Here is a 12,500-nt window from a genome sequence, read left to right as displayed (position 1 = left end):
AAGATCCACTAAAAACTACTAACGGTCAGCAAAAGATTTTTTAGTCTTTGATTTTTTGTAGGAAGACAAATCCAAAAGAGTACCCGGTTTTACCCTACTTTTCCCTATATGGGAAATACAGAAAATGCTTCTGCATATGTGCATAAATCCGTGTGTTGAGTCATTTCTGTCCTTAAGTGTATACATTCCTCTTCCCTGTGTACATATGATTAACACATATAAAATTTATAATTATTTCAACTGGAAGATAAAAATAATATCATGTAAAAATTATACATTACATCTCATAATTGTGATACACTTGTATACATATGTATTAAAATAATATACTTCACTTTTTTTGTATGTGTGTGCGCGCACGCATAGATATACGCATATTAAATGATGCATTATATGTATAATATTTAGACATACTATATTACAATATAAAACGTTACGTCTTAACATTTAAAATACTTCGATAAAAAATGTATGTATTGAAGCATTATAGAAATGCAAATATGCAATAAATCCAGACAGCATACAATATTTATATAGATAAAGCTTACTTTCCGAGATATTTTACAATTTCAAGTTAAAAAACTCACCCTGTATAATAAACATTCATAAATGTTTTTTACTATTTATTTTTTAAAGAATTACATAAATATTTTATATATATTTTGTATACATTAAGAGAATAAATCATAAAAACTTTATTCAATATATTATTAAAATATAGATCGACTAAATATTTTATATGTATGATATATTTATGGTAAGTAAAAAATAAATATTTATAGTAATATTTTGTAAATATATTCTCAACATTTTTATAAATATTTTTATAAATATTTTTTAGGGTTCCTGTCTACAGAGAGCGCGTCGACGCGTTTATGCGTGGCTGAAATTTTTGCGCTTTGCGCATGCGCACTACAATTATAAAATAAACTTATTTTGCACGTAACTAAAAAAAAAAATATCGATTCACAAACGTAACATTGGTATATTTGTAAATCACAAACGATTTCCTGTTGATTACAGTTATTAGTTATCACAAAATCTCTATATTACTAAAAAGTATCGGCTGACATCATGACTAAACTAAAATTGTTAATTACAAAAACCTAATTTGTCACGAACGTAAAAAACAGACTCACAATCAATCACAAACGATTTACAAACGTAGTAAAAGTTAAAAATAATTATATTTAATAATTATTTCTACCGGCTAGCTTATTCATGTAGGTCACCAAATGTTCACTTCGGTCTTTACATCACTAAAAACAGTATACTCTCCTACTCCTACAGCCTTGTTACTGCCATTGTAGACGGCCCTTTAAATATAAGAACTGACTATGAATACCGACCCTAGAGTCCTGTATAATCAGAGAGGCGACAATAGCGTCTCGCTTGCTGATTGGCTGATCGCCATGGGCCCGTTCCACTTAACGACCGCAACGCTCACGATATCATTTCATCTTTGTTGTTCACCGAAAGTTAAACAAAGATAGATGATGCTCGCGAGCGTTGCAGTCGTTAAGTAGAACGCATCCTATGTTGGTCCCGTAGTGGATCCTACGTGCAAACTAACCGCAATCGGCGTACCGTAAGTGAGAAAAAAGTATATTTGTAATGTTATTTTCTAAAAGAAACATTTTAAATATCTCTGAGATATTTTTAAGACATTTTGGATTACAAATGGGCAGCTGCGGGCCCAACATGGCGATCGTGGGAAGCATGGAGGGGGTAACAATGTCGCTTCTCTGATTATATAGGACTCTACTCACTTCTGTAGCGGGATTCAGTAACTTGCTATCGACAGTTTTCGGTATCGTTAACTAGCGACAGCCAATGGCAAGGACAATCCTGGTGAAAAGCGCAACCGGCTCATAGGCTACCGCTCGCTAACGACAACGATAATCGTCGCTAAGGCGTTAGAGAATCCCGCTACTGTTCTTCTTTACTCAATGATAAATACATATTTACCTGCAAATGGAAATGTTCGGTAACTACCTTTGTAATTTCCTTCTTGTTAGATGTCGCCAATGTCCAATTAAGTAAATATATAGCGGATCCACGCAAATATATATAAACAAATATTATAAAATAATATTATATTGTATAAACTAATTGTAAGCTAAAATGCGAAATATCTTTAAATCTAAAAAGTAAAATTTATAAGTTTGTATAATAATTATATAATTTTTTTATTGATTTTTTCAATCAAGTTCGACTTACTGCGTTCCTTATCAGAGTTCAAAGATATTCTGTTTCAGTTGAATATTATATAAAATATATACAATATTATATTATGTATATACATACACAAATATCGGCGCGGCGAGAATATGTTGCGATCTATTGTCGCATCGCCGTCAACGTCGACGGTCGGTATCGCATCGCGTCGACGAGATATTGCTTGAAACATGATGTATATACATATACATGTATAGATGAATGAACTTGTCTCGAGTCTCATTCATATATTTAATCATTCTATTTAAAGAAATTTTTCTTTACTTATATTTTGTGAATTTATTCTAATTGTAATATTAATTTTATGTGCGCGGGCATTCCAAATAATAATTGTGTACTCTTTGTTATTAATAATTTTTAATTGTAAAATTATATATATTTAAATAAATTTTTATGTGCAAAGTTGACACATAATATATATTGTTAAAATTCTCCAGACTGATGCTAACAATAATATATATATAGTTGATATCAATTGAAAGAGAGAAAAGTAAAGAGTAAGAGAAAAAACTTGTATTTGATCTTACGAGTGAATGCCTCTAAACAGTGTTATATTGCTTAAATAAGAGATAGTTATATAATCCCAATATAAATTAGGTATAACAACCGTTACATTACATGTTATTCCCATGTTATATAGCAGTTATATTCTGTGTTTGCTGGGATATATATAGTTGATATCAATTGAAAGGGAGAAAAGTAAAGAGTAAGAGAAAAAACTTGTATTTGATCTTACGAGTGAATGCCTCTAAACATATATTATATGATATACTCGATACTAATAAAATAAATTAATTCGAATCTTTTATTATGGTGAATAATTGATATTTTTAGACTATGAAAGATAAAAGCGCGAGACGCGTATTGGCAGCGTTATAGATGCTCAAAGAGCATTAATTAGATGCGAAAGAGAGGCGCTGAATCTACAAAATACGATGGAAGCAATGTAAAACGACATACAAGTTACAAGCAACGAATGACAAATGACGCAACTGCTGATAAGTAACAAGGAACAAGTGTAAAGCCTATCGCCTAGCATTGTGCGATAGGCTTAACTGCCATGACTGGCCACGAAGCACGGAACACGGAGCACGATTGCCGTGACTAGCTCCAATTGGCTCAAAATGCGGATCGAACGGAAAGCGAGATGACGCGTCAGCTGTAAATATGGTAAAGCATAGTTAACTGTCTGTGGGCGTCCGCTCGACCAATCGCGACACGAGCACGAGTGATGTGAGCAACGTTGTTTCACCGATTCGTCGTCAGTCGTCAGTGTTATAGCGCTAGAGTCGACGGTCTTTGCTCGACGGCTCGACTGCGCTCGGCTATTCCTTCGTAATCGCTCGTAGTTTGCGTCTGACAGTGCGAGTGTCCGATTGTCGTGTGACCATCCGCGAGGGCCCGTCTGGGCCCACGAGAAGACGACGCTTAAAATCTCGCTCGCTCGCTCGCGATAATAGACACCACAATGACACATTCGACAACATCATCGCGAACATTGAACGTTTCTGGAATAGATGCGGCAACGATAATCGAAGCGTTAATAACGACAACGTTACAACAGCGCATTCATCTACCACGTTAGCGATAGCGCGTTGCTGCCACAGGAAAGGAGCGTGTCAAATCGAATCCTCGTAGCTCCCGACACGAATGTATTGTGTCGTACGCGCATTTTATAAAGGAAATATACATGTACGCATACATCAGAGTTTGAGGAAACTCTTGTAACAAGAGAGAAAGATTATCGTCGCCACGAGCGGTACGGTACGCTACGATATGATACGATACGATACGATACGATACGATACGATACATGTACACGTGAGAAACGAGAGAAGACACCGTGGCATTAAGAATAAAATAATATATATACGTGGATTTCTGCGCGAATCGATCATACATATCGGCGTGATAGAAGAAAAGTGAGAGAAGGAGAAAAAGAGACAAATAGGCGGGCGCCATTCAGAAGTAACAGTATTGAAGCACTGTGAACTGTGAAGTTGTTGGCAATTTCTACAACGTTACAAACTGTTGGTAAACTGTGCGCGGCATCTGGAACGTCAGTAGGACAAGTGAGTGCGCGCGTGTCATCGTCGTCAACGTGTGTTTCGTCATTCTTGTGTGCATAGGTCGTGTGCACGCGCGCAGTGGCCTGGCATATATATATATATATATATACATATATATACACACGCACATATACGCGCGCACGCTACACACGACAGTCTATATCGCGTCGCGCGCGGGCGTTTACTTGTCTCGCACCGTCTCTGTCCAACTAGTCGATTCACGGCGTGCCTCGTTTTCGCGCTCGCGCTCGCGTCGCGAGCGCGACCGCGACCGCTCGTTCCGCTTGTTCGCTAGCGGAGTTTTAACTGCGGCGCGACACGCGTATACCACGCGTACGCGTACGTGTGCGATACGCGATACGAGACGGACGCGACCGGCTTGCCGGAGCGGATCGAATTGGAGACCGTGGAAATATTCCCGGATAATAGAGATCGCCGCGTGTATGCCGTAGATTGAAGCGATCTGTTGCAAATCTTTTCGCGTATATATTTACGGAGAAGGTGGAGGTGAACGAGGAGACGACGGAAGAGGACGGAGGAGGAGGAGGAGGAGGACGACGACGACGACGAGGACGAGGACGAGGACGAGGACGAGGACGAAACGAGAGAGAGAGAGAGAGAGAGATTAGGTTAGATTGAACTCGCGTCACCCCGTCCCCACACTCCCCTCGCTGCGGCATCAAAGCGCTCCATCTCGCTTCGACGTGCCGACACCCGTTTCCATGTGACTCGTGTACGCGCCTGAGAGACGAAGACGGCAAGATTGAAAGAAACAGAGTGACAGAGAGAAAAAGTAAGAAAAGAGGGTGAGACAGTACGCGCCTGGAGAATCTGAGGAAAAGCGGGAGAAAAACACAAATGCCGATCGCCGGTGGAATGCTGCTCCCTGAATCGACTTTCCACTACGTCTCTCCCGTCACTGGCATGCTACGTTTCATCGATAGACTTTCAGGTTAGCACGAGACACGATTATTGCATGAGTGTACGTACATTTACATCCGCACCGCTCGCGAATTTAGTCGGTGTGAGACGTGAGACGTGAGGCGTGAGACGTGCGTGTGAAGCGCATAGTTGTGTCGCGCGACACTTTGACGCATTCAATGTTTCCGCCCGAGACCAAACCAGACGAGACGACAGTCTTTCTCTTCATTTTTACCGCCGCGACAGAGTCTCTAATTGTTTAATTTTTATATATGCCTGCATTTTTTTCGTTTCGTCCTTTTACCTTTCATAACCTTCTATCCGCGTCTGTCAAATGTGCATTGTTACGAGACATTTTTCGTGTCGACATTAAAAATGTATATATATATTGATAAATTATATAATTAGGTAAAAATTTGTCCGCATAGTATATATATAATTCGTCGCGTATTGTAAAATGCAGAAGCGACACATCGCGAAATCATCTTTCACGACTATCTTCATCTCTTTATCATCTTTAAAAATATTAGTCAGAATTTTTTTAACCATCATCGACGATAGTTTGAAAGATACCGAAAAATATATCGCATAGTTTTGTGACGTTGGTTACGATTATCGGTACGCGAAATGACATCTTGCATACACGTATGTGGGGCACGCTGTTAAATGTAACGTACATAGCGAGCGATGTCTAGACAGAATAAAAGGGACAAGAGCGCGCGCGTAGACGGCGACGCTGTAAAAGCTTGCGCGAGACAGTATTCGCATATATACGTCTAGCGATCATTTTTTTTCTTCGATCTTCTTTCGTTACTCCTCGCGGATGTATCAGCGATACGACACACGCGACACGCGCCGACTATATCCTACATTAGCCACTAGCCTTTAGCCTTTAGCTTTTAGCCTTTAGCTTTTAGCTTTTAGCTTTTAGCTTTCTCTGAGCGATAATTGAGTCAAACTGTAAGAATAAAATAATACTTGTCGCGTAAAAGAATAATCATTAAGTACTCTCGCGCGCGCGTAATTGAGAAAAAGCGATTCGAAATTTTTTCCTTTTAGAGATATCGATTCTGCTACGCTTTCAAACATTTCTTTTGTCGCGATGGAACGGAATATTAAATATTCTTTCGCGTATAATTTATTAAAGGAGTAAAAAGAGAATATAGCGAAAATGGACAAAAAAGAAAAGAGAATATAGAGTGAGTAATTGAAAAAGCTTTGCCTAAATTGTGTACTTAACATTGTTAAAATGTTAACTGTATGTTATTATTGAAAAACAATTGTGCAGCGCTTACGATCGAAACAAAAGTTTGATAAAATTCTTAAGCTTTTGCAAAAATACTCGTAAAACAAACATGCAAGAGTAATTATATTTTTCCATCGTGATAACTTTAGCGGTTATCGTACTATAATATGTACTATAAATCATTTGCTTTACATTTATCAAGTATTCGATCATATTCATTTTTCGATTCATCTCTTGATTTATGATACTCGTAAAATTATGCCAAGTGTTTATGATACTCTTAAATATGGCTTAAAATTAAATGGATATTTTAAAAACTGGATATTAAATGCTTCCGATAAACGAAATTATAACGATACATAACTGGCAAAGTCGGATTGCTTCCTCTTATTTATCCTAAAACATCGAATAATCAATAGTCATTAAATAATCGGTATTATGTCATATGGTGTTATGTTATATATCTAAATGAGCATTTATCATATGTCACTGTTCGACTGTGAATGAAAAAAATCGTCTGAATAAAAATCATTCAAAATACGGACTGATGGTAAACGATAATGGAATAAAAAGTACACGAAATTAAGTCATACGTAATATTTACACAGCGATATCTAGTAATGGTGATTTTAAAATAATTTTGCAATGGTGATGATTCCGATTAAATTTCTCTGCTTTTGTTTCTAGCTAATTCAAATACTCTAAACTACCAATTTTCTTATTAAAATCTTGCCAGAATTTTATTTTTTAAACTTGTAGAAGCAATGCTACGATTTTTTTCCGTTTTTCTTAACAGAAATAACTATCGCATTTTATGAAGCTTAGAATGAATCTACGTAGCAAAATTTTATTCTCTTTTAAACACACGCGACAAAATTATTTTTCTGCACTATATGTATGTATGCGGTATAAGACGATATAATCGAGACAATTATATGTGTATAAGGTCATATAAACATCAATAATATAAGTGAGACGAGAATTATAGTAACGGAAAAATTCCAAAAAACACACTTTTACACGTCGTTCGAGTATAGAGTCCTGAAAAACTCATTCGTCCTCTAAAAACTTCCATCAGCAATTGAGTATAGTTAGACGAAACAATATACGTAGTAATTTATTCATACCCTATAATCTATAATAATCTTTAAAAATTGAAATTAGTTTTTTTTATGTAAAAAATTGAAATATATTGTTTGATGATAAATTAAAAATTATGTTCTAAAAGATTTAAAAGGTTGCGACGTACAAAAGATTACAGTTTAAAAACACGTAAATATATATTTAAAAAGGTAAAATGTATATAACATATTCATTTTATTCATATTAGCTTTTAAATATGTATATCCTAACATGGATCGCGCGTATAAGATGGACAAAACAATAGCGAGAGAAACGTAAGCATAAGCATTTGCGTGCGTGCATAGTGCGTGCGTGCGTGCGTGCGAACGATCGTCTGAAATTTTACACGGAACAGTCAAAGCTGTCCCCGATGGCAAATAGTACATAAATTATTACACACACATATTTAATGTCGGCTTTAATTTACATCGGAATATTATACGATATGGATTAATCGAAGAAACTCTTGCCGACAAATTATTCAAATGTATGCACATTGTAAATTTTAATACATATAATAAATCTTAGAAACGTAATTGGTACACACATTTTCTCGAGAAACATTAGATAGTAGTCCTTCAAAAGTTGTAATAATTATTCTTTATTACTCGAAACAATAGACTAAAAAATAAAAAGAATTCAATAATTTCATTTCATTTCTCGGATACAAATTTTTCAGTGATGAAAACGTAAGATAAGCACTCTCTTCATATCTTCGAATTCCTATTTTTATTTCTTACATTTAATCGCTTTTTTTTTTTAATGTAACAAATTTTTTGACGAAAGGTCAAAACTCTATTAATTACATTGTCTCCCGATTATTAGATCGTTGTTCGTAATCATTGGTTATCTAATTGGGTCACACAAACTTGTTTACCTTTTAGAGCCTGACTCATAAATCTTGTTAATAGTTCATTTAAACTTTTTCTTTGGACAAGAGTGAGACGAGAATAAAAACGAGCAAAGTAGAACGACGTTTTATAATGTAGGCTATTTTGGCAAAGTTAGAGAGAGTCAACTTGGAGAGAAAGGTCTTAGATGAAAATTCTGATTATGAGCTACTAACTTTAATAGTCTTCCTTCTTTCATCGTTTTCGCAGCCCATTTCACGTTTTTCTTACCGCGTGTGTACCCATGAGGGCATGTATGTATCCAAATTATTTGTTTGCCTATGTTTCTTACACGATTATTAAATTATTTGTGCAAAAATGAATCAACAAATAAAACAGTTAATTGTTGTAACTAATTTCAGTAAATACAACGCGTAAAAAATACAATTATACATGTACAATTCATATGTACAATTTAAGATATGTCTCTCTGATATTTAATCATTTAATAACATAAAATTACATAAGAATTTTCATCCTTACTAAAAGTCGGCAGATTGCTTCGCACACACACACACACACACACAATACAGATATAAATAATCATTAGAGATATACGCACATGCTCCGTAAATCGAAATTGTTTTTTACAAAACATATCGCGTAATAGATCTTGATTTCATCAAACTCAATGTATAAAACTAATATGAAGCGGGGGAGAGGGGGATGCAGCGTTATTTTAATATCTAATATCTAATAGAAAATAATTAATTATTATAAATAATATGTATAATATGCAAACTTTTTCTTCATCGTATCTTAGAAAAGAGTACCCGATCGACGGACAGTATAATTAAAATGATATAGTTACGAATAATGTGATATATCGATCGTCATTCGATATCGAGATTGCATGAGAAAACACACTCACTGTTCTCTCATATACAATAACTTTACCAAGATTTAGATACAGTGAGCAGAAAATTGAAATCCCATCCAACTAGTGAGTACTATCCTATTCCGTCACAGCTGGATTAATGGAGTGATATTGTCGATATAGATATTTGGTCCATAGCGGCGGATATAACGAGCCGCAAAGACGTGCTAACGGGTGGCAAAGGGACACAGGAGGGAGGGAGGGAGAGTGCTTATGCAGTTTGGGATAATATGACAAAGATCGGGAGGCACGAGACGATACGAGGGCGAGAGCATGGAACAGACGTAGAAATGCCAGGTGTTTCGTGGTGTAGCATAGAACGGGACCACCCCCTGGCTGCCACTTTATTCCCTCCTGAAGAGGCCGGTCGTTCGGCTTGGCTTGGCTCGGCTCGGCTCGGCTCGGCTCGGCTCGGCTCGGCTCGGCTCAGCTTGGCGCTCGTTTCTCCCCCCTCTATTTTAACCTATAACCATAAATTTCCTTCATCATTTTGCGATATTCTTCCTTATCCAAACCCATATTTATCGCGCGATCACATTTTCACTCTTTACTATTTGTGATAAACGTAAATATTCAAGGAATATTCGAATCGATAGCAAACTGATTTTACGAAATAGAATTCCAACGGCTCGATTGTTGTATGTTTTACATCGATTAAAATCTCTTGCTTTTTATTTTAAAAAATAAATTTACGTCTCAATAATAAGAAATAAGAATTTTAATATACAACTCTGATTTTTTTATTCATCTCCATGTTGCTGCGTCGATCCTCCAATAATATAAGTTTGTAATGGGTTCTGTGGGTGTCGCCATAATATTCCATATACTCGACTACTAGAAAATTCCAACATTCTTCGGGCTTCCATATCCATGTCGATTTTACCGAGAATCGATATTTGGCGTAGCCCCTGTATTTCAAATAATTACTTCAAAATTTTCTCGTTTTAAGATTTTACTAATGCGCAATTTATATAATTCCAACACTTCTCGTACGATCGAAAACATGGTTATAAAAGGCTACATTTTGTAAAAAATAATAACATATATCAACGATTATTATACAAGATGCAAGAATTTTAAATTATAGGAATTTAAATATTTCTAAAACTATTCTTGAAAAAATAGTTTGTGCATCAAGAGCACGATAATAAGAGCACTTTAATTAGCATAGTTGATATAATTAGCACAGTTTTATTTCAGATGAAAGGTTAGAAATTACGAGATTTGAATATCAGCTCTATTTTTTCCTAGTCACATTCTATATTTAAAAATATTAATGTATTTCTCTCTCTCCCCCCTCTCCCCCACCCCCTCTTCTCTCTCTCTCTCTCTATCTCATCGAAAGGTTAACATTACGAATTTACGAGATATTTTATAACTTATTTTTATTTTGAGATTACGACATTTGTCTTTATTTTAACATTGCAAATGACAAAATATGTAATATTTCATAAAGAATGTGTTTATTCATTCGATGATTTTGTCTCTTAATATTTTTATATAAAGAATAACGAGATAAATGAATTTATATAAAAAAAATGCATTTTAAAAAATGCGATTATGCATTGTGTGCGCAGTGTTACGCTTATAGGTATAAAAATTATCATTGATTCTATTAATTGTTGTATGTGAATAATGTAACAAATATTTTAATAGAATAATGATTACACCTATTAAATATTTTATATCACAATATGTCGAAATAACTTGTGTAATATCTCGTAAATAATTAATTTTTTAACGATTTCGTCTTAATATAGAGTGACTAGGAAAATTGAGATACATTTAAAAAAATCAGAGATTCATTTAAAAAAAAAATAGAGGTGGTCTTTAAGTCTCTAATGCGGTCTTCTAGCACAAAACTGTGCCGATTATAGAATATCCCCCAGAACTTTTATTGCAAAGTATTATTTCAGAAATAAATAGCTTCAGAGATATCTAATTGTACCATTTGAAAATGAGAGTGATAGCCCATATGTAATGTGAAAAAAATTTGTGAAAAAAATTTCAAGTTTGGATTTTAATTAAGAAAGTATCATTCAATTAATCTATTCGTAATTTTAAGAGAGAGAATAATTATAACACGATATATAATAAACACTGTCCGTTTCCAATAATGGATCAATAGTGAATTGCATGTAACGTTAACCATCCATAAATTTTTCTTATCTACGAGTAAAATCTATTCTACTAACAATCAGTCAATTTATTTTTTAACATATAATAATCCTTACATTGTAGGAGGTAGTCGCCGTCATCTTTAAAAATTGCGACATTTCTAATGTTTTGGATAATTTAAACTTGAAGAAGAGAAGTATAATATAAGAATACAATCACAAATGAAATTCTAAACAAGATTTTACAAAATGATAAATCTCTTGTAGCTTATTGTTGGAATACTATACAGAATTTGATGTATTTATGTGGAGAAAAAGATACCGCGCGCACGCCTATGTGTTCTCGTTTGGTCCGTAGAATCCGTGTATAATACTGGGTAGAGTTTTCTCTTTAGTCTTCCCGCTGTTTAATTATCTCAATATACAATTGTGTCACACACACACACACACATACACGCACGCACGCACGCACAAAATAATAATATTTATTGATAAAAAAATATGCGCTTACACAGACTCAATCTTTTAATAAGTTTTCACTCCTATTCTCTCCTCAGTCTCAATCTAATTAATTAATTAATTGCTCTCTTCATATTTTTAAATTTAACATGCATATTTTTTAGAAATATTTATATTTTATTTGATTAATATAGTTATAATTACTTGGACGAAAATCAAGACAAGATTTATATTTTTCTATTTTTCTTTTATTTATTTATTTATTTATTTTTAATTATTTAACATAATTATTTCTTTTATATAAGTACATATTATTGTTCAATCAGCTGTTGATATAGAAATTCTCAAGTTTGTTCCTGAACAAACCAGCGTTAAAAATAATACCACGTATGCATTAAATATGATTAAGTGCTTCGACCTGCAATTAATTCGATTGATATCTCACAAATAATTCGTAATGATCAGTCTACAAAATTGCGCATATTTTTTTATTTCTGTTAATGTTGAATGTTATCGTTGTGTGCTAATCTAGCTCCAAGTTAAAAAAAAAAATTGTGTCTT

General features: G+C 34.5%; 2 protein-coding genes across 2 annotated transcripts in view; one reads left to right on the top strand and one right to left on the bottom strand.

Annotated features, from left to right (window-relative positions):
• Nucleotides 1-2,103, bottom strand: part of LOC115233462 (ionotropic receptor 25a) — a 19,260-nt gene extending 17,157 nt beyond the window's left edge. The window contains exon 1 of the mRNA XM_029803904.1: nucleotides 1,969-2,103. The gene's annotated coding sequence lies outside the window, so the exon portion shown is untranslated. The remainder of the gene's footprint in view (nucleotides 1-1,968) is intronic.
• Nucleotides 2,104-5,117: 3,014 nt separating this feature from the next.
• LOC115233448 overlaps nucleotides 5,118-12,500 on the top strand; it is a 22,555-nt gene continuing 15,172 nt past the window's right edge. The window contains exon 1 of the mRNA XM_029803878.1: nucleotides 5,118-5,259. Within this exon, the coding sequence (XP_029659738.1) occupies nucleotides 5,166-5,259 (94 nt within the window). The 5' untranslated portion in view covers nucleotides 5,118-5,165. The remainder of the gene's footprint in view (nucleotides 5,260-12,500) is intronic.

This window comes from Formica exsecta, unplaced genomic scaffold, assembly GCF_003651465.1.
Source record: "Formica exsecta isolate Colony F162 unplaced genomic scaffold, ASM365146v1 scaffold175, whole genome shotgun sequence".
NCBI lineage: Eukaryota > Metazoa > Arthropoda > Insecta > Hymenoptera > Formicidae > Formica > Formica exsecta.
Note: the sequence above shows the minus strand (reverse complement) of the source record. Positions and strands in the feature narration are given on the sequence as shown.